The 23,864-nt window shown below is 20.4% G+C and overlaps 5 protein-coding genes across 5 annotated transcripts; 3 read left to right on the top strand and 2 right to left on the bottom strand.

Annotated features, from left to right (window-relative positions):
- Window positions 1–1,107: 1,107 nt before the first annotated feature.
- PVVCY_0500710 (serine/arginine-rich splicing factor 4, putative) lies at window positions 1,108–3,042 on the top strand (the record flags this gene model as incomplete). Its single annotated transcript, XM_008627443.1, has 4 exons — window positions 1,108–1,206; window positions 1,396–1,481; window positions 1,710–1,796; window positions 1,890–3,042. 4 exons carry the CDS (start codon window positions 1,108–1,110, stop codon window positions 3,040–3,042), a joined length of 1,425 nt encoding a protein of 474 aa, XP_008625665.1.
- A 5,106-nt stretch (window positions 3,043–8,148) lies between these two features.
- On the bottom strand, window positions 8,149–9,627 carry PVVCY_0500700 (ZIP domain-containing protein, putative; the record flags this gene model as incomplete). Its single annotated transcript, XM_008627442.2, has 6 exons — window positions 8,149–8,277; window positions 8,377–8,441; window positions 8,520–8,607; window positions 8,739–8,857; window positions 9,026–9,397; window positions 9,483–9,627. The coding sequence occupies 6 exons, from the start codon at window positions 9,625–9,627 to the stop codon at window positions 8,149–8,151; spliced, it is 918 nt and encodes a 305-aa protein (XP_008625664.2).
- A 3,231-nt stretch (window positions 9,628–12,858) lies between these two features.
- PVVCY_0500690 (conserved Plasmodium membrane protein, unknown function) lies at window positions 12,859–15,111 on the top strand (the record flags this gene model as incomplete). Its single annotated transcript, XM_008627441.2, has 3 exons — window positions 12,859–13,970; window positions 14,093–14,804; window positions 15,064–15,111. The coding sequence occupies 3 exons, from the start codon at window positions 12,859–12,861 to the stop codon at window positions 15,109–15,111; spliced, it is 1,872 nt and encodes a 623-aa protein (XP_008625663.2).
- A 488-nt stretch (window positions 15,112–15,599) lies between these two features.
- PVVCY_0500680 (conserved Plasmodium protein, unknown function) lies at window positions 15,600–16,499 on the top strand (the record flags this gene model as incomplete). Its single annotated transcript, XM_008627440.1, has 2 exons — window positions 15,600–15,837; window positions 15,967–16,499. 2 exons carry the CDS (start codon window positions 15,600–15,602, stop codon window positions 16,497–16,499), a joined length of 771 nt encoding a protein of 256 aa, XP_008625662.1.
- A 978-nt stretch (window positions 16,500–17,477) lies between these two features.
- Window positions 17,478–21,518, bottom strand: PVVCY_0500670 (RNA-binding protein, putative; the record flags this gene model as incomplete). Its single annotated transcript, XM_008627439.1, has 2 exons — window positions 17,478–20,338; window positions 20,459–21,518. 2 exons carry the CDS (start codon window positions 21,516–21,518, stop codon window positions 17,478–17,480), a joined length of 3,921 nt encoding a protein of 1,306 aa, XP_008625661.1.
- Between the last annotated feature and the right edge of the window lie 2,346 nt (window positions 21,519–23,864).

The raw sequence follows: 23,864 nt of genomic DNA, 5'->3' as shown, positions 1-23,864 counted from the left end.
CTTTTTTATAAGTGTAAAATTTATAAAACAGTATTCCTTATGATAATATATATACTTAATATGTAAATATTTTATGATACATATACAATATTTGAATGTTTTGGTGTTTTTGATTTTCTTAGTAATTAACTGTGCTATAATATATACAACACAATTAGCTTTATAAATTTTTTATTATTTTGATTTTGTCTCATTTGTAAAATATTCATATTAAATACCAAAATAAAGGGAAATATTGTTTGGATTTTAACGTAGCAATTCACACTAATTAATATATATACACATTTCCTAATACAAAATATGTAATATTATATTTGTTCAAAAGAATTTTTCTTTAGCCTTTTAACTCATTCATTTCAATTAATATTTATGATATTTTTTACAAATGACAAAAAGCTTTGGGAATGAATTATGGATTTACTAATGTATTTAATACATTTATTTTTAAGGAACCTTATATATCTCAAACCATCGGTAATATGCAATAATTTTTTTAACCTAATAAGTTATTCATGAATAAATATTCATAATGATAGATATTTATGTACATATATGTAATGCCTTTATTTATTTTTTTAATATTTACATAAAATAAAGCATTATTTGGAAGGCACATTTTTATAATATATTATTATCTCAATTTATTGATACATATGAAAAATGTGATTTAAAGAAAAAGAAAATATTTATATGTTAAGCATATATTTCACATAATTTTTGTTTGCTATATAATTTTTCTCTAAGAAAAATTAACTATTAAATTGATAGACTTTTTTTATTTTACATGATGTATTTGGCTATTAAAAACATTATATTATTAATATATATATATTCTTTACTAAAAAATGCATACAAAATATGTTGAATATATTTTTTTAACATTTTAAAGGCTAATTTTATAGTTTAAATTGGGTTTTTGTTTTGTTATATGTGTATTAAGAATACATTCCTTGTTTTACTACCCAATTTCTGCATTTTTTAATTTTACTCTATTCCCCCAAAAGCTAATTTACATTATATACATATGTGTGCTTTTTATAATTTATTAGAATATATTACTTTATGTTAATGCACACATTTTAATGTATTATAATACCAATTAATAAAATGGGTTATAGATCTTCAAGGTATAGAACATCATGCATATATGTTGGAAACTTACCAGGAAATGTCTTGGAAGACGAAGTCTATGATTTATTTGGAAAGGTATATACAAAATTATGTCTGTATATGTGTCCATTATAACCATGTATAGTGTTAATTTGCTATAATTTGTTCGTTCATATATATTGTTTAAATATGCAGTTAATATAAATTTTTATGTATACAAAATATGACCTAATATGTTATATATACTATTTAATTTCTTTACACATATCTTTGGTTTCTCTTTAGTATGGGCGTATAAAATACATTGATATAAAATTAGCAAGAGGATCAAGCTCTACAGCATATGCATTTGTTCATTATTATGACATAAAGTAAGAAAATACTTAAAAAATGTGTAACATGAAAAAAAATATATATAACTATAAAATTCAATGCTATTAGAATAAAATACACATTATTACTACATTGAAGATATGTATAATAAAAATTTAAATACTGTATTATTAATTTCATAATAGCTATTTACATATCGAAAATTTTTGTTTATACATATTTTTGGAAACACAAAACATTACTATTTCATATATTTTTCGTTTCAGAGATGCAGAATATGCAATAGAAAGAAAAGATGGATATAAATTTGATGGGGAACGCTTACGTGTTGAATTTTCTGGAGAAAATAAAAGGTTTCAATATATATATTTATTTATCATTTAAAAAATATATGTAACAATAATACGTGAAATAAATAATATTTTGGGGCTTTGTTAATTTTTTAGCTTTGGAAAATATCGAAGAAAAGAAGATGGAATTGGTCCACCTTTAAGAACAGAGCATCGAATTATTGTTAGCAATTTACCCGATAATTGCAAATGGCAACATTTAAAAGACATAATGAGACAATGTGGTGATGTTGGATATGCCAATATTGAGCATGGTAAAGGTATTGTGGAATTTGTTGATCGCGATGGAATGCTATATGCAATTGAAAAATTTGATCGTGCGGAATTTAAAGTTCATGATCAGGTTACAAATATTAAAGTTAGAAGAGATAAAAGAAGTTTATCTTACATAAAAAAACATAGAAGTGATTATTATAGCCCACGACATAAAAAAAAACGAATATATAGTGACGAATCTGAATCAAATAAATCACGGCGACGCAGTAAATATAGTAGCTCATCAAGCAAAGGACATAGCAAGTCTGAGACAGATAGTGATAGCTCATATGATAAAAAGGAGAGAAAAAAAGATAGAAATAAAAACAAAAGAAGCTATTCTTCTGACGGGAAAGGAGATGATAAATATAGTAGAAGTGAATCAAGCAATTCATTAAGTGATGATAGAACTTATAAAAAGAAAAAAAAAAATTATAGTACTTCAAGCGATAGATCAAGCAAAGGCTCCAGATATAATTCAGAAAAGAGAAGCAGACAAAGTAAGAGTCATAGTAAAAGCGGAAGTGAATACAAAAGTAGAAGTATTAGTGAAGATATAAGTAATAATGAAAAACAAAGCGCAAGAAAAAACGTGAAAAGGGAAAATAGTTTAAGCGCTGAAAAAGAAGGAAAACAAGATCATACTGAATCTCCAAAATCAGGATATAATAGCACAGCTTCGGAGGTAAAGAAAGATGATAATGAGGATAAAAATGATGAAGTGGATGAATCTAAAAAAAATAAGAAATCTACAGCTGCTCCGAGAGGAAGGAAAACAGCTACTAAAAGGACGCCAAAAGCTGGAAAGGGAAAAAATGAAAATAAAAGTGAAAATGAAGATTTAAAAAGTGTTTCCAATGATGGCAATAAAAGTGATGCAAATAAATTAGTAGATAAGGAAAATAATAACGATACCTCAATTAATCAAACTGAAGAAACGAAACCCAAAAGAGGTAGAAGAGGTAGAAAGAAAGCAAATCCTGAAGAAAATTAAAATTCTGACGACAATCAACAGAAAAGGCTAACTATTTTAATCGTACTCATAATATTTTTAAATTTAAATTGGAATAAAGCAAATAAAATATTTAGTAAATATTAAGAAGTTGTTAAGAACGTTGTAATAATTCCTATTTTAAATGAAATTATGTTTTAAATTAAGACAATATTAATACCATTATTAATATTATAAATGCATTATCCTTTTATATTATATATTTGTATTTTTTTTTTATATTGTATTTTTAAATATTTATTTTTAATATTGTAGATATTTTGTAAAGACTTAATACATATTTTAAAATACATATGTATTTTTTCTGTTTTTTTATAAATATAAAAGCAATTATTTTAATCCATCTATACCACAAACACAAACAAAAATAAATTAATATATAAAAATATATTAAACCTTAATATTATATTTCATACACATATTTCACGCTCGATGCTTATAAAAAATGCATTAAATCTATTCTTTCTTTTATTAAAATAAATAGGGGAAATAAACTACGATATTATCATATAATTTAAAAATCTGTATTACTTATGTGCATACATAAAAATTAAGCATATTTTTACATTTTTGTTTAGACATTGGAAAGATAAATGAAAATTATAACAGTCCAATGTGTATATTTTTGTTAGAAATATATATATAAAAACAATAGTAAAATATAATACTATATTTGATAAAAAATTGTGACTTTTCTGTAGGATGAGATTATTATTTCAATAAAAAGTTTACACTATTTTGTATGATAATTTGAAAGTACATTGCATTAAAATCCATAGAAATAATATGAATTTATTTTATACATGTATGTGCGACATTATTTTTCAATGGGTACAACTAAATATGAGGTAATTTATATTTCCATGTAAAAATATATATATTTTAGAAACATTTTATTGATTGTAAATAATATTTCACATCTTAAATTAGATCAGGTTGAAATTTTAAATTTAATAAGTTATTTGTATTGTATTAATATTGAGAAGACATATAGTTTCATTTCAAAAAAAAATATATAGGTAAATTTTTTTAATTGAAATCAGATGATTCAGGGAAGTTGAAGTAATTTTTTAAAACACTGTAATTTATGGTGGTTAATAGAATTATTCATTTGTTCCCATTATATATTTATACAAAGTATTTTGTTATTAAAAGGTTTATATATTAAATAGGGGATGTTATGTTTATAGTATTAAGAATTATATAATAAATAGTCTGTTTTATATATTTAGGTGAATCCATCAAAAATAGTTCTTGAAAATATATTTCATTATACATGATAATAGATTTTTAAGTAATGCTTATGAATGCTTATTAAAAAATATAATTACCAAAAAGGTTTTTTATTTAGACAATATTAAAATGTAATACATTTGTCTTTACGTAGATTTATTACTAGAATAAATTCTAAAAAACGGATCATTGTTAAATGAATGTTTAATAATACTAATAATATAGATTTGAAAATTGAATAATATATATGCTATTCGATTAAAATATATTGTTATCTATAAATTAAACTCAAGGAAATATAATACATGGTTTCAATAAGAAATGCTAATGTTTTTAATGGCATATATACTTATATAAGAAATTGTCATTATTATATTTAAATATTAATTAAAAGGAATAACATTATGGAAGTCTCGCAACACACATATTTGTAATGATATAGTCATTAGAAATGGAAGTATAAGAAACAAAAAATAATATAGTTACCAAATTTATGCATATTTCCATGAGATGACAAATTAAATAGATTAATCCAATAATAAATACATATTGGTTATTAATTAAGATAAATTGTTTCAAAATTGTGTATTTCATATGGAAAGACAAAAAGGTAGCAAGATTACAAAAATGTATTTGTTTAAAGTCATAACACAGAAACGGCATTTCCATATAAGACAAAACTAATTTATTGTGTAAAAATCAATCATAATAAGTAACAAATAGTAAATGTCGAATTTACAATGTTCAAATAATTTTATAAATAATAAAGTAAAGTGAATATAAAGTGAAAAGAATATACAGTAAATAACATATAAAATAATATTTATCATATTTAACGCAAAAGACATAAGATAAAAAATATAGGATTATATTTTATAGAAATAAGAAAAACATATTTATATTTTAATATATTAATATAATTTATTTTATAATAATAAGATATATTAAATACAATTATTAAAAATTATTATATATATAATTATTTAATTTAATAATATAATATTTTAAATAAAATTAATAAATAATACATATATTTATATGCTATTTAAATTAATATTTTAAATATAATTAATTAAATAATAATTTTTAATATAAAATTAAATAAAATAAATATTATAACTAATATTTTAATATAAAAAATAAAATAAATTATTATTATTAATTAATAATTAATTTAAAATAAATATATTATTATATTAAAATAATATAATATATTAATAAATTTTATATTTAAAAATAATTTTAGAAATTTTATATAATTTAAAATATTTATATATTAATAAAAATTAAATATTATTATTTTTTAATTATTTATAATATAATTATATATATTACACAATATTATTAAATAATTATTTTAATTAATTAATAAAATAAAATATTAATAAATATATTAATATGTGTCTAATTTATATTAAAACATATATTAATTTAATATATATTAATTATATATTTGTTTATTTATAATAAAATATATTAATTTAATTATAAAATAAAAATTATTTAATTAATTATATATAATATTTAATATTTTAATTATTTATTTATATATAATATATTAAATATGTTAATTAATTATATATTTAATTAAATAATTAATAATATTCTCATTTAATTATTTATTTATGTTTAAATATATTATTTAATTTTAATATTAATTATATTTTATATTATTAATTAATTAAAACTTTAATATATATTAATTTTAATAAATATTTAAATATATTAATTAATTAAAAATTTTAATATATATTAATTTTAATTATATTTAAATATATTATTAATTATTGTTATTTTATTTATTATTTAATAATAATAAATTAATTATTTATAATATATTTAAATATTTATTAATTATATTAATAATTTTGTTATATAATATAAATTATTATTTATTTTAATTTATTATATTGAATATTTAATGTATTCATATTACATAAATATTATATATTATTAATTTTTATATATTTAAAATTATATTATTAGTTTAATTGACATTTATTTCTAATATTTTGATATAATTATTTATTTTTTTAATTAAATTATATGTCGATATATATTAAATTAATATCAAAAAATATTTTAAGGCATTTGTATCATAATAATTTGTTTGTCTATTATTAATATTATTAACATATACATAATTTTTCATTAATACATTTAATATTAAATTTGAGAGCTATATGTTTTAATTATATACAAGTTTGAATTATAATATGTATTATATATAGTATAATGTACTTATGCTCATTAAAATTTTCGTAAATATAGTTTCTATTTTAATATTATAACCTATTGTTATAATATTTCTGTCAATCATTAATTTGAAAATATACATATTATTCTACAAATTTTTGCTATAGTATCAGACTTATGTCTTATAGTAAAATTTCTTTCGCTAACTTATTTTATAAATACAATTTTTGTTATATAATGTTTTTTGTGTTAACCTTATCTTTATTAAGTTATATCTTGTCTTAAAAGCTTTCCCATTCTATACATTTGGGCGTTTGTTTTAGATTTATTGAAAATTTACTATTTTGAATCTTTAACAACTTAATATATATACTTTATGTATGTTTTATGAATATATATTTTAACTTGTTTATTCTAATAAGTATTTCCTAAAGTATTATAAATAAAGAAATGTGCTATAAAAGAATATTTACGTATTTATTGAATTATATTTAACGGTTTCTATCTACTTTGAATAAATCCAATATATATAAATGTAGAAATAATAAAGGAATATTTATTAGGTCATAACAATTTTTTTTGAACAAATGCACAAGTTCCTTGTGAATATGTCTAGAATAACTTTAAAATGATGGTAATAATCATAAAACATATAACATTTTCTTAATCATTCATAATGTATTCGCAATAAAAAGTATATTTTAATATGTACAAATTATATTGTTTAAATTTATACGAATACAAAGCTATTGCCATTTTAAATAAAGTGTGTTTATATTGCAGAGTAAGTTATCACGAAAAAAATGTTTTTATAGAAATCCGAAATTAAAGTTGATACGGATTAATATATATGTTCAAAAAATATATACAAAGTACTAATGTCGCATAATTCAATAGATTAAACGTATAAATGTCTTTTTAATTTTTATTAATACATATAGCAATTTAAAAGGTTAATAGAAATTGTTATATATATATAAATATCAAAATATAATTACATTGTTTAAAAGAAATTGTAATTTTCTTAAGATACACTTTATAAGATAACATTAATATGAATCTATTAAGTTAAAATTAGCATTTTATCATAAGACAAATAATTGTAACAAATGGTACTTATAATAATTACGTTCGATATTTGGGTATCCCCTTTTATAATTTTTTTTAATATTTTAAACCTTTTGGAAAATACAAAATTGGAACCAAAAATATAGTCATTATCTATTGATATACAATAAAAGGTATAAATTTAATGCCGATTTATTTTGAATTTATAAAATATATTTATCAATGTGACACATAGTTGTAAACATCACATGATGTTAATAGAAATATAAAAAAATTATATATAACATTAAAAAAAATGTATACTACATAAAAATATAGTGTTTATTTTATATCTTTTAAACAAAATGAATACTGTAATATTAACAATATATGTATTAAGTATTATATTTCGCACGGATGATAGAACAAATAATGAAAACATATACATATTTCATCAATAGTGAAACTATAAAAAATCATTTATTAGCAGTTAATTAAAAAAATGGAAACAAATAAAAATAAATATACAAATTTGATAGTGTAAATTTTTATAAAATTATAAAAAAATTGATTGTAGAAATTTTCATTTGAATGAAATGAGAATGGCTATTTTTAAACTACATTGGAATCTTCTAAATAATTAAATATTATCATTAATGTTGACATCCCACACACTCCAAAAAAATAACTAAATGATATATAGAATTTGTTATCTTTCGTCACTGTGATGTCTTTAGTCATCTATAAATATATTCATATATAATTAATGAATTTATGTCACTTTATATTAGTTTTACTTATTATATTTATTTTTTATGTTTAAATTTTATTAGTAATTACATTGAAGGAGAGATACAAAAAAAATCCACAAGCAATTGAACTAAAAATGATTTCCACAAATTCATCTGCAAATTAAAAAGTAATAATTTATTTATCTTAATATAATAATTTTTTATGTTTTTTTTTGGGGATTGAGTTTTTACTTGATGAAAATGACAGCACTGCAACAACAATTCCTAATGGTAAGGATAATATAAAGGACCATGCATATATAGAGGATAAAATCGGGTCCTAAAAAAAGGTGAACATAAAAATTTTCTATATTGTTACAACTTATAAAGTATATAAATCACATTTAAAAATATACAAACTTAATATAGATGCTAGGAAACAAATATATATTAATATTCCCCTGGTCTTACTTCTGTCTTCTTGACAGCATTTTTATAGATCATTAAACATTCGGCCCACTTATGTGCTATCATCGAGAGACCAACTATTATAATAGGATTGTTATCTTTTAAACTTCCAATAAGTAAACCTTTAAACATAATAAAATAAATTATATAAGTAAAAAAACAATATATTAATTATGTAAAAAGTATGTTATACATATATGCTTTACAAAAAATATTTCATAGTTAAGTATATATCAATTCATCGTTAAATTTTTAAAAGTATAAAATGAAATATATTTTAAGAGTGTTACCTTCTACAAATGAATGAATAAAAAGGCTTAAAACTATAAAAAACGCATTTGATTTAAATGTGTCAAAAATAAAATTATTTGGAAAGTTCGTGTTTTCTTTAATGCTTGATGATCCCCTTTCTATGTCTATTTGGTCATTGATATCATTTTGATCAGATGGATTTTTAATAGAAAATTTATTTGTGTTTGTAGCTTCTGTATTTTCAATATCAGAACAATTTTCATGATGGTCATATAATATATCTGTTATATTTAAAAATGCTACTGATATAAGTATTAAACCAAAACAGTAATAAATGGAAATATTGTTTTTGTTTAATAAAGCTATAACTTCTGGAAGCATGTGTATAAAAGCTAAAGCTAAAATTGCGCCTAATTATAGGAAACGTATATAAAAAATGTATTTTTAATATTTGTTTATAAAATATAATGGATAATGCTAATATTTATCACTTACCACTTGCAACATTTTCAAAATTTTCCATATTAAAAATCTTATGCTTCTTTTTATTTATCATCCTATTCTCTATATGGGACGGCAAGTAAATGACTACAACGCATTCAATAAGGATAACTATAGCCAGAATCAGTTTTAACCACATTTTGATAAAATGTATAATATCCCAAATTATAATAACAAACAATATATATCATAAATTAAAATAACTTAATGTATGAATAGTGTGTTTTATATATATTACACTATTTTACTATATAAAAACATTTTCTATATGTACAACTATATATAATTTTTAATTACAAGTAACTCGTCAATGTACTTTTGCAACACATCTCTTTTCAGTAAAAAAACAAACAAACCCGTTGTTAATAAAAATATTGTTTATAATATTTTATATAATGCAAAAATATTCATCAAATATAATATGTTAAATATAAAAATAAGTTATAATGCAAATAATCATATGTATATATAGTAAATGAAAACGATGTATCATATTAGAGTCTATATACCAAATATACAAATAAATAAATAATTTATATATTACATTACACAAATTGATATCTTATTATTCTTAATTTGTTTTGATATTTAAATAATAAAGAAAATTAAAATTGTTTGTGATGTAAAAATAGTCCATAGAAAATATAAATAAAGGCATGCAGCTGTGAACATATATGACCATATTATTTATGCTAATTTTTATATGATGTATTTCGTCTGCAAACTTAATATAATTCACCTCCTTTAATAAAAATAAAAAACAATCCACAAATATTAAAAAACTATTAAATATATTATATCACCTCGAAAAATGTATATAAAAAATAATTGTAAATTAAAATCGAATTTATGAAACTTATATTAAGAAAAATAATTAAATATTTTAAGAAGATTTAACAGAATTAAAATGATTAAGTTATAATTATATTGTTAATCAAAACGAATCAAAATGTTTTTTTAACTCATATTTTTTGTTTTGAATGCGAAAATAAAATATATATTATATCAAAACATTTTAAATATGTTATATACATGTTAAGTAAATTTTATTATTCATTTTATAATTACTACGATGTTCTTTCATGTCTTTTAAATTAAATATGATAGGCTTAAGATATGTGTAATAAATTTTGAGCCCTGCAACATCACAAAAATATATTTTATCTATATATAATGCATAATTCTATATGAGAGTTATTTATATATGATCGTTTTTAAAGAATCAATTACAAAATACGCGTACATATCCAGCTTTATATTAATTTTTGTTGTTACACATGCAATATGGAAAAATATTATTTTCTACATTATCTTAGTGTACTATTAATAATATATATATATCTTATGTAATATCATTTATATTTATTTGTTGATATTTTATATCATAAAATAATTTTTATACTGAAATATAACAGTTTTAGACTTTTTTAAATGCCTACATTCGTGTAATTATTATAATATATACACAAAAGTGTTTATATAAGAATACATGAAAATAATGTAGGAGGGTCAATTGTAAATGAAAAAAAAATCGTTTTACGCTATTTTTATTATCTTAAAATTTGTGTATTAACTCAAGTAATATATATTAAAATGAGGGATTAATATTTTAAGTTACTTAAAGAATGTTTATATTGTACATATAATTAATGTACTTTATTTTTTGTATTATTTTTATAGTTATACACAGCGAAATCAAAATAATTATTTTATTTACATGTTTTTACGAATGTGTGGGCCAATATGAATATAAGATTATATTTCATTCTTACGGAATACATAAAAATACAAAATTAATAATTTGTGAGATATCCAGCATATATATAATATGTATATATCTTGAGTAAATAATATAATCATAATTGAATTTTCCTTTTAAAATGAAAGGTTTATTACATGATAAATATTAAAAAATAACCTCAAATATAAAGACAGAAATGTTATAGGGGAATAAAAATGGTGAGAATATGGTTATTGGAGATACATCATATTTTCTTTATATACTTGTATTAGGAAACTTAAAAATCTCAACATGAATAAAAAACTGTTAATATACAAGTAGAATAATTTGTGAAAACATTTTTTGTTTTTTAATGTATATATGTATATTTATGAATGTGTTACAAAACTTAATATATATTTGATACAAAATAAGCGTTTATCTTAATTTATGTATGTTATTTAATAATAAAATTATACATGTACCCACGAGGTATCATTATAAAGTTATTTTATTTATGCATGAAACACATACCTTCAACATGTATTTTGTGTACATATAAATATATTTTTTTATTTATTAAGTTAGAAATAGGGATATAACATATATGATGAAATTAGTTTTTACCGAATAAATTAAAAAGTCTATATAAGGAGTGTATTTGTGTAATGATGCTAACCATATTAATATATTGCTATTTTATATTCCAAATAAATTATATATTAAAAGTTATTTAAATTTATAATTTATCGGGATTAAATTATTATTGTTAATAGATCTAAGAAATAGCTTCATTACATTTTTCTCTTTTTTTCACCACATTTGGTTAGCTTATAATTATTTTCTAAGTAAAATGGTAACTACTTTGTAACCTTAATATGCTTTTTGTTGGCTTTACTTTTAAAGGGTTCTTATACTTATATATTAAGGGAATTTATGGATATGTTATCTTACACTTTCAAATATGAATTTCTTTAATTTATATAAACAAAAAATTATTATTATATATTTGAGAGAAAATTTTAATTTATTTAATTTTTTTTAATTAAAAAAAAGAAAACGTATTTTCCAGTTGTAAGCATTGCATATATATTTATTTACAATAAAGCACATACATATATTAGTAATTTACCTATTGTATTTCAGAAAAAAAAAAAAAAATAAGAAAAATTAAAATATGAATTAAAATAAAAATAAATGTTGAAAGCATTTTTAATATACGAAAAAAATTTTTTTTTTTATATTTCTTTTGTTTCTTTATTATCCAGAAAAACACATTAAAATAATAATGGTAAACTATATGCTATACGTATGTGCTTATCTCTTAAAGTGACACAATACATCTAGTTTATGTATTATAAAGAAACAAAACAGCACATAATTTTTTTAATATGTTATTTGTAAGGATTTATAACAGAGTTTTTGCTTAAAAACAAACATACATATATATCATTTAAATATAATGTTTATGAGGCTGGCAATATAATATATATACTATAAGTATATTTTTATATATATAATTTCCCCTTAATACAGTTAAGGATAAAGCAAATACATATTAGTTGAAACAGAAGCTTAAAGAAGTATGTACTGCTTTGAAATGTTATATGTATATAAAAGTATTATATAGATGAAAATGAAATAGAAAAAATGGGAAAATCTTTAAGATCCAGTAAAAATATTTTTAAAAGGGGAGTTGATGATTCAAAGGCATTAAAGTGGGTGAGAAACATATCCCCACTTTTTTTTATGAGCGAGTTTATATATATATTATTTTTGAGATATAATGATTATATGTTAAGTACCAGATATAAATCAGAAGTGACTGCAGATACTAGAAAGAACATATATAACATATTGATACTTTTATATTTCTTAAAACCTCTTTTTGCTTTTTTGACGGATAATGTATATTTTAATATAAATAATATATTTTTATTTATATTGCAAAAAGCACATGAGCTATGTAATTGGATTAAAGATGGATTATATTATTGCGCTAAAGTAGTATATAATGGGAAACACTTATTTTTAAGGATGTTTTTTAGAAAATATTTGAATGATGGACTATCATCAGGGAAAAAATATTTTAAAAAATGTACAATACATAGTAATAATCCATATGTTAATAATTTTTTGTATTTCCCTTTAAATAGAAAGTATTATGTCATTATAACTGAACTTATAACAACAGTACTGCTACTATTTATATATATTTTTAATAATAAGATAAAATATAATTGGTATTTATTTACAATTTTTATAATTTCAAGTCAAATGTTATTATCATCATGTGTTTTTGAAGGTGTTGTAGTTGAAAAATGTCGAAGAAAAATGCACTTTGAACAAATCTTTTATATATCTTATGTAATGTGCATAAAGATATTTTCATCTCTTATGCTATATTATATATATATATTAAAAGTTAGTATTTTTATATTAATTTTAAAAAGTTTTATTATTTTTGTCATTTCATGTTTATCGAGCGAAGAAACACTTTTATTAAATGATGATTGTGATGTACAGAATAGTTTGATATTAAAAGAAGGGAATAGAAGTATTAATGCCAAAAATACAGTAGATTTATTATCACAACTTGCTGTTTTAAAAAAAATATTGTTGAATGAAAATTTACTTAAAATACTTTTTCTTTTAATCTTATTCAATTCATCGATAGATACAAAATTCCCAATTTTAAATCATGGGATTAAAAATTATAGTTGGCCAAATTCGTTGGTTAATTATGTTCCCCTCGTATCACAGTAAGAAAAAAAATAGTGTATACATTTATTACCGTTTTTTTGATATACAAAAGTTATATATTTTTTCTCTTCATTCATTTATATATGGTTTATAATCTAAAATTTATTTATTTTATTTGCAGATCATCAAAATTAATAGGAATATCCATATTTCAATTATATACAAATAAAAAGCGATACGAAAGTTATGCTATGATAACAATATTAATTAACATATTACTTAAAATAGGAAGCTTAATATACTTTTATTATAATAAGAACACATATGTGAGTCCAGTATTAGTTTTACTTAATATCATAGTTCAAAATATATCTATAAAAATATTAGCGCTTCCAATATTATTATTATGTATACAGAAAGCACCCCTAAATTTAGAATCAACTTTAATTAATATATATATTTTTTCTTTTAATTTGTCAAACTTAATTAGTAAAAGATATTTCATGTGGGATATTATATTACAGATGCCAAAAAATGTTTTTATTGTTTTGCTTCTTTCTTTTTTTACTACATGTACGAGCCTATTCTATTATTTTAATATCTCCTTAGATATACTAAATAATATGTATATATCCTCCCCATTAAATTTAGAAGATAAAGATAATATTTATTTGAAATCAAATAAGCCACAAAGGAAAAGTTATTTTAATATCAATTTATTTAATAAAGCGGAAAAAAATCACGCCCTTAAAAAGACTGTTCGTTTTAAGGATGAAAACATAAAGACACATAAAACCAAAGATGAAGAAATGAAAAATAAAAATAGTGAATTCCAAATATCATCAAATTCTAATTCAGATAGTGATCAATGGCTGATAATCGATAATTTAAAGGTAACATAAAAATGATGTTATAAGCCTATATGTGTGTATATATAAACCCCAATGTTACATAATCCATTTTTTATACTTAAAAATGGGTATTACCAAAAACATAATAATGTTTAAATAAATAAGAGGGCTAAAATATTTTATACATATGAAATAGTTATATTAATTTTTTTTATTACTTATAAAATATTTTTTCGAAGTTTTATACTTCATTTTTTATATTAAAATTGAAAAATATGCCACCTATTTATTTTTTTTGTAGGGGGAAATGCGGAGGAAATATGCAGATAATAATCCGTCGTTTTTTTGAAAAAAGACGTTATACATATAAAATATATGTATATATATTTTTTTTTAAAACAAATATACTTTTTATTGTGATATGTTAGAACAAGTGATAACTAATTTCATTATGAGTTGCATATAAATTGTAGATGCTATGTCAAATGTAAATTATAATATTTTTATAAATACCTTTTATTGTTAGTTTTATGTGTTTATTTTTATTTAGTTTAATTTATTATTATTATAATCATTGTTAGTTTATTTTTTTTTAATTTTCTATATAATATTTTTTCATCTATTTTACATATAATTTTTTTAAGCTTTTATTTTTTAAAAACACAATACAAACGAAAATTAAAATATAAAAATTATAACTTTGTATTTAAAATATTGAATCATGTAAACATTATTGAGTTTTAATTTATTTTTTGATTTTTCAATCAATTTTGTTTTATCGTCATTTTTAAGTTTTTTTTTTTTTGATTTTATTTTTTCAAAATACAGTTCCTAAATATGTACGAAGTATATTATTTGGATGAAAATGAGGAATTTCAAAAAACAACTGAACGTGAAAACATTGAAAGTCCATTAATTCTTAAAAATTGTCATGTTTCATTAAAAAAAAAAAAAAAAGTAGTTAAGAAAAATGTTTATGAAGGAGGATACACAATATGGGAATGTACATGGGAAATGCTAAGGTTCTTTTATAAAGAAGGAATAAACTTTAAAAATATGAACATTTTAGAGTTAGGTATGTATTTATTTTGTATATATCAATCTATAACTATTGAAATAGTCTTTGTTACTCATATATAAATTTTATCTAGCATTACAACATCATTTTATATGCTATATAATATTAACTTTTTTTTTTTTCAAGGATGTGCACATGGATTTGTTGGAATAAGTGCTCTCCAAAATGAAGCAACTGTTGTTTTTCAAGAGTTAAACAAAAAAGTAATTAATGATGTATTATTACCAAATATAAGCATAAATTTAGATATAAAATTAAAAAAAAAAAAACTTAAGAAAAGCTATATGAAAATAAACGAAAAAGACATAAAATGTTTTATTGTTAATAGACCATGGAATAAATTAAACAAGAAATTAAAAACAAAAGAATTAATGCCATTTGATTATATTATAGGAAATGAAATATTATATAGAAAAGAAAATTATTCTAATATTGTAAAAATTATAAAATCAAATCTAAAACCAAATGGGAAAGTATACATTGGATCAAAGTCTTATTATTTCGGCTTTGAAGATGGAGCTGGATCAATCAGCTTTTTGGAATATATAAATAATAATAAAGATTTTAATCTTGTTGCCAAAATAGTTCATACAAGTACAGGTAAATCTATTTATTCTAAGGACATTATAGAAATATCCTTTTTGAATAAAGAAGAGTAAAAGACCTTTTTTTTACCTTTTTTAATAAAGAAGAATAAAAGACCTTTTTTTTTACCTTTTTTCTTTTACCTTTTTTAATAAATTTGCTATTTTTTAATTGTAATTAAAAACATATTCGTTTTCATTTGTTTAATAATATTATGTAATTTTTAAAACATTAAAAAAGTTTAATTTTTTTTGAAAAATAAAAAACATGTAAATGTAAAAATGCCTCATTTGGGAATTGGGCATTTTCCATTTCCGGAGGTATAAAATAGGAAAAATGATGAAATAAAAATGCAATTTTCATAAAATATTTACAAACATTATAAAAATTGATATAAATAATATTATATATTAGTAAAAATACTTAAATAAATATGTATGTAGAACATGCATACACACACACATATATGTAATAATATATTGGTATTTTTGCATTTTAACGTAAAATGATGTTATATAATACAACATTTTTTTTATAATTACTTTGAAAAATAAATACAAACGTAACATAATATATATATGTATATATACTAACGTATGGCATACACAAGATATTGCCAAAAATTGGGAAAAAAAATATGTACTCTGTAAAATGAACAAGCAGTTGTACATATTTTTCTGAGCAAATTAAAATCTATCTCTATAAAATATACTAATATAAAATAAATTCACATTAGACAAATAATAATGAAATGTTCTTTAATTTGTTATATATACATACATATATATAACACTATTTATATTAATAAAAATATGTATATGGAAATAATTAAAAATATAGAAAAACGGCATAACATTTTTAGTATGCCATGTGGGGGGTAATACAAGTTAATAAGAAAGATAAAGAGAGAGTATGAGGTAAATAAATATACTAATATACACATATGTAATAAGGCATATACGATATTGGGGATAATGGGATTTTTTTTTTTAAATTTATAAAAGACTTGAATTACTGGATATATTATTTTTTATATTATTGAAAATACTAGTTTAATTTAAACTTTCATTATTATCATCATAATATAACATAAATTTGTTAATATCATCATCCTGCAAAATAGGTATGGCATTATCATTTATTTTATTTTCGTTGTTATTTCTAGAATTTTTTATATCCAAACTGAAAAATGGAGTATCATAATTATGGAAGTCCATATAATCATTAGAAGTATAAATGTCATTCAGTTCATTATCAAATATATCATCATGTCCAAAATATGTTTCTTTTGTATTCCCAACATTATTTTGACAATTTCCATTTATATTATTATCACCCATACAATTAATAATATTATTACTAGGATTAATGATATTATTATTAGTGTTAATATTTCCAATGGGAATATTATTATTTATACTATTATTATCATCGTTAAACAAGTAAGGGTGTGTGAAAAAATTTGAATTAAAATAGTTGTTATAAAAGAAATCATCATTTTCTAAATTTGAATCATTACTTGTTTTTCTTAAATAGGATATGATATTTTCATTTTGTTTATCTTCTTCCCGTTTTTCTAACACACTTTCTGTTTGAATGCCAACTTTCCTTCCAGGTTGCTTTTCATATTTTGTATCTATGTTACACGATTTTTGATTTTCTTTATTTTTTAACATAAAAGCTATAAATATGTTTTCTAAACTTTTTTTGTCCATTTGATTATCATATTTCGAACATATTAATTCATATAATTGTATATTTTCTTTATTAATATAATCATACACATTTAACGAGTTTTCAGTTGCATACGTATTTATGAGTGTAAAAAATTGATGTATATGTTTAAAGTTTTGTAAACATTGTGTTTTGCCATCATATATACTATCATTATTATCACTAATATTATTTTGGGGATTACCATTATTTGGTTTTTGAAAATATAAAGGCTCATATTTAATATCAAAATTTTTATTATTAATTCCATTTTCAGGATAGTTTTTATTATTATATTCTTTTCCTGTATATTCCCAATTATTTACATTTCTACTAATGTCATTTTTTTTGCTTATTTCATTAGCTTGGTTATTATTTATAATACAACTATCCCTTATTGTTTCATAATTGTATTTTAAATTGTTATATATGTTATACGGGTTATGCATATTATATTCGGGTTCATAATTTATATCAGCATTATGAAAAGACACTTTCTGTTCATATATACGGTTTTCAATATCGGAATTGTATTTATCATTACCGACATTATTCTTACCATTTTTGTTATACCAAATTTGGTTTAAAAAGGAACTTACGCTTTTCCCTTCATCATTCGGTATTGTTTTATTATTCATTGGTTTAAACAATTCGTTGTCATCTGCACTTTTATTTTTATAAGACATAATTTTTGGAAGTTGGATTTGTTCATTAATAGATGAAATATTATTTACATCATTTATAAAAAATTTATTACATGCATTAATGTTGGATTCATTTGAATTAATTATGGTATGACTTTTTTGCGGATTATATATTCCTTTATTTTTTAAATTATTTAATTTACAGATTTCATTTCTGTTAATATTTGGATTTTCTAAAAAATTGGTGGTACATGAACATATCATATTATTTAAATTTTTATGACATTTCATATCTATTTTATTCGGATAATTAAAAGATTTAATTATATTTTTTTCCTTCTGATCATTCAGTTGGAAATTCCTTCGTTTTTGCAAAAAATATTTTTTCCCCTTTTCTGCTAAATCATTGTTATCAATGCATTCAAATTTATTCTCTACATTATCATATATTGATAATAGTTCATTTTTGTTAACCCCATTTTTTTTCATCTTAATGTTTCCATTGTTATTGTTATCTTTCATGTTAATAAATTTATTTCCATTTTTTATTACATCATTTTCTGAGTTCATGTGTGCTCTCAAATTTGTATTATTGTTCATATTTATAAAACTTAAAAGACTATTATTTTTATTATAATTTTCTTGAGAGCAAAAAGTATCATCAATGTTGTTATATAAATCTATATCTTCTCTTTTAAGATCGTTAGATAAACGGGGTGATGTTATTAAATTGTTTGGATGATTATTTGGCACGCGATTGTTCATATTTTCATTTATTCTATATATTTGAGGATATTTATCTGAAATATTTTTTAAATTGCTTATGTTCATATAATTTGTAGATGCATCAATATAGTTTGAATTATTACATGGAGCTGTGTCATTACTATTTACGTTATTGTCAACAGTTTTATCATCATTGTTTTTTATAGAAGTTCCATACATTTCTATTGGACATGTATTGTCATATTTGGTGGGATGTGTTATATGTTTGTTTGCATCTGGATTGAATGTGTTACTGCTAACATTATCACAAACAGTACTAATACTACTAAAGGTATGCACGTCGGTTTTATTTTCTTTATTTTTATTTGTTATAAAGTTTATAGATTTAGTATTATTACTAGAGGATGATTTCGTTTTGGGTTTATTTTTTTCATCTGTTGAATTTATTGAATTGATAGTTTTCAATGTATCTGTTGTGCTTACTAAGCTTTGGGCAGTTTTTGTATTACTACTATCTTTTATTTTATTTTTATTATTATTACATATATTTTTTAATTTTGCAGGTAATAAATGTTCTTCTCCATTTTTTAGTTGAACTTTTAAAAGCTTTCCATGTATGTACATTTTTGATAACTCTTCAAATGCTTCAACAGCTGATTTTTTATTATCATAAGATACAAAACCAAAACCTCTATTTCCTTGCTTCTTATCATTATCATTGTTTATGTATGGAATTCTTAATCCAACTACATGCCCGTATTTGTTTACAAGTTGTATCAAATTTAATTCTGTCCATTTTAAAGGAATTCCATATAAAAACAAATTAGCCCCTACAAAAGAAAAGCAAAAAAAATTAAGAAAATTAAAACAACGAATCAAAAATGATATAACAACTTAGTGTATATTAAACGGTGCAAAGTAGTATCCGTTTTTTTTTTTCAGATGCATACCTGGTGGTCCATCCTTTAAAAGAGAAAAATTTGCTTTACTATAATGCAAAGTATTTTGGTTAGGAATTTGCTTCGAAACAATAAAACATATTAACTTATGATTTGGTGAATTATCGAAAAATTTCTTTTGGTTAAGAATATTGACTGCATTTATAGCACATTTTTCTTCTATAAAATAAATAAATGCATAAGACCATTTGTCCAATGACCATTTATATTCTATATGAATTATATATCCAAATATCTCTAATACATTTTTCAGTCTTTCTTCAGTTATATTTGGTGGGATATTACCAAGGAATACATTTGTTATTATAACATTTTTTAAGTTGTAATTTAATTTATTTTTTTTAATATCATTAGAAATAGCAATTTGTGATTCTTTAACTTCTTTAATTTTATCAACCAACTTAACATCTTTATTAATTTCCTTGGTGAATTGGTTATTTATATCATTAAGTTTTATTTCATCACCATTTATTTTGTAATCTATAATATGATGAAAATTATTTTCGTCTAATAAATTATAACCCTTTTTAATTGAATCTACACAATTTGAAGTCTTAGTATTGCTAATATTATTACCCTCATTAGTGATGGTACTATTATTAGAGTTTCCATTATTGTTATATATATAGTGCTCATTTTTTGAACTATTTATATGCAAATTTTTCTTTTTTTTCTTTTTCTTTTCATAATTTCGATTTGTTTGTGTTTCTTCACAATTTGGAACATTCTGTATATTATTAATATTGTTATTTTCCAAGTCTACATTATCTTCTTTAACAATTTGGTCATAATTTTTTAAATCCGGAGAAAAAATTAACTTATTTTTTCCGTTTTTTGGGTTCATATTTTTAATAATATTATTTAATAAGTGTTCGCTGTATTTACTAGCATTTGTGGTTGAAGATGAAGTGCTACTGAGTTTGTTAGATCCTTTAAAAAGTTTGATTTTATCATCGTTTTTATTATAATTTGTATTATTGTTCACCATATTTTGGACGTGAGTATTTTCGTCGGTAAGAAATAAATCATTATTCTCTGAAATATTATCCATTGGAAATTTTATATATATATATATCAAATTCTTTATAATTAGTGTGTTTTATTTAGTTAGTTACGAAACTAAATTCATGAGATGCAAAATTATTTTTATTTGGGTTTCAACTATAGCTTTTGAGATATTGTATTTAAAATTTCCAAAAATATTTTTGAAATATCTTTAGTTAACTATATTTTGTCATTATTTTTTAAAAGTTTTATCACATGCCACTATGCAGACACTGCGTTGTTACTAATACAAGGCTATCTATACTTATATGAAAGATCACACGATGTATTATTTTTATAATACAACTTGTTTATATATGTGTTGTTATGTTCTGTGGTCATTGGTATAATAAAATTTGTTTTAAAAAAAAGGAAAGGAGGATTTAGAAAGTAAAAAAGAAAAAAAAGGAAAAAAATAAACGAAAATAATTAAAAATACATATTAAAAGAAAAATGCTCAATTTCTTATAAATACAACAACGTGTAAATATTAGAAACCGGGATTCATATATTTTTGTTTTTTTTTTTTTAAATTTATAAAAATATATAAACACATATAAGCATTATATATATATTCGTTAGACAATAATATTTTGATATTGTTCAAATATTGGATTAATAAAATGAATAATTAATTCTTTGCAAATTCTTTTTATTAATATAGTATAAAGCGAGCATGAATAGATATGTAAATATACATACACACACGTATTAATACAATAATAAAACGATACAGCTGTCACTTTACTACGTATTAGTGATTGAAACATCCAAGATGGTATACAATAGATGTAAACATGTACAATTATTTAATAATATGCAAAGAATACATATTTCAAATATATATAGAACACATTATATATATACAGATTAAATAGGGTTCAAATATATTAAAAATATGGAAGCACGCAAATGTACAGATATCATATCTATATTTTATGCTTAATACAAAAATTTAGTGTTGCACATACAAACATATAAAAGTTCACACTTTTATAATGTACAAAATGTTGTAAATAGCTAACCAAATATGAAATACTATAAATATATACATACACACGTATATACATGCCCATGTAAAAGCCAATGATTATTAATAAATAAATTTGAATAATTATGAATCTGGTTTAATAGAAAGACGAAAATAAATGCTACAAAGTATGTGGACTATATATGCGTTAACCTAATTATAAGCCAAAATATTTAATAAAGGATGCTCTGCTAATATATAATAAAAATATATTATATCAAATAGTATTATAAATTTATATTATTAAATATGCATATATTTATGTTCGTATGTACATGTATTTTTGTATGAATTTACAAATATTCATATATATATTTCCATAGAACAAGTCAAATAAATAGAATGCAACTTTGAAAAAAAAAATTATAAAATTTTGATATAAAATTTATTTTTTATTTCTTTTTATCTGTAACTCATAAGTTTCAATAATATTTAATGAACCACTAAATAAATCGCTTCGATTTCATACGTAGTATATAGTGGAAACAGGCTAAAGAAATAAAAAATAAGTATAGATCATTTACATTCAATATTGTGTATAAATGAAAAAAATAGTTTACAATGCATGTATTTGGTAACTAAAAATATTATTTCTGGTGAAATAAAATAATCAAAAAACACATACAAACAAATAGTAACGTGTATTTATGCATAATAAGCCAATTTAACACACTCATATATAATAACATATTATCATGTGGGAGCATATATTAATATGTATTAAATTGTATCAAAAAGTATATGTACTAACATAAGCTTCAATAAATGAATATATATGTAAAAAAATAATATATATTATATAATCATTTCATTTATTTATACTAATATATATTACATTTTTGAAGAGTCTTAATGGTTTTGTTTGAGATACATACAATTTTATTTTTATTTATTATTTTTATATATTATACGTAAATACAACAAAATAAAAAATATGTATAATAGCAAATACAAAAAATAAAGAAATAAAACAAAATATTATTTATGTTAAGTTTACAAAAACATCGTTCTTATTTGATGATTGCATAATAATCCACATAATATATGCATATTACAAATATATATGTGCCCTTATTTTGAGCTCAGATGCATGAATTGAGAGAAAAAAAAATACACTATAAATTGCATATTAAGATATAAAAAATTAATATAATATCAAATGGGACATATATAATTCATTATTTAAGTTTAAAAAAAATTTATATATTTTCAATATACTATAAAAATATATGTATGCTTATACAACTTACAAATAGTTGTTTTAGATAAAATTAATGGGGCATAAATTTTATACGCGCATACGACAATACACATATATAACGT

Source organism: Plasmodium vinckei, assembly GCF_900681995.1.
Source record: "Plasmodium vinckei vinckei genome assembly, chromosome: PVVCY_05".
In the NCBI taxonomy this organism is placed as follows: domain Eukaryota; phylum Apicomplexa; class Aconoidasida; order Haemosporida; family Plasmodiidae; genus Plasmodium; species Plasmodium vinckei.
Note: the sequence above shows the minus strand (reverse complement) of the source record. Positions and strands in the feature narration are given on the sequence as shown.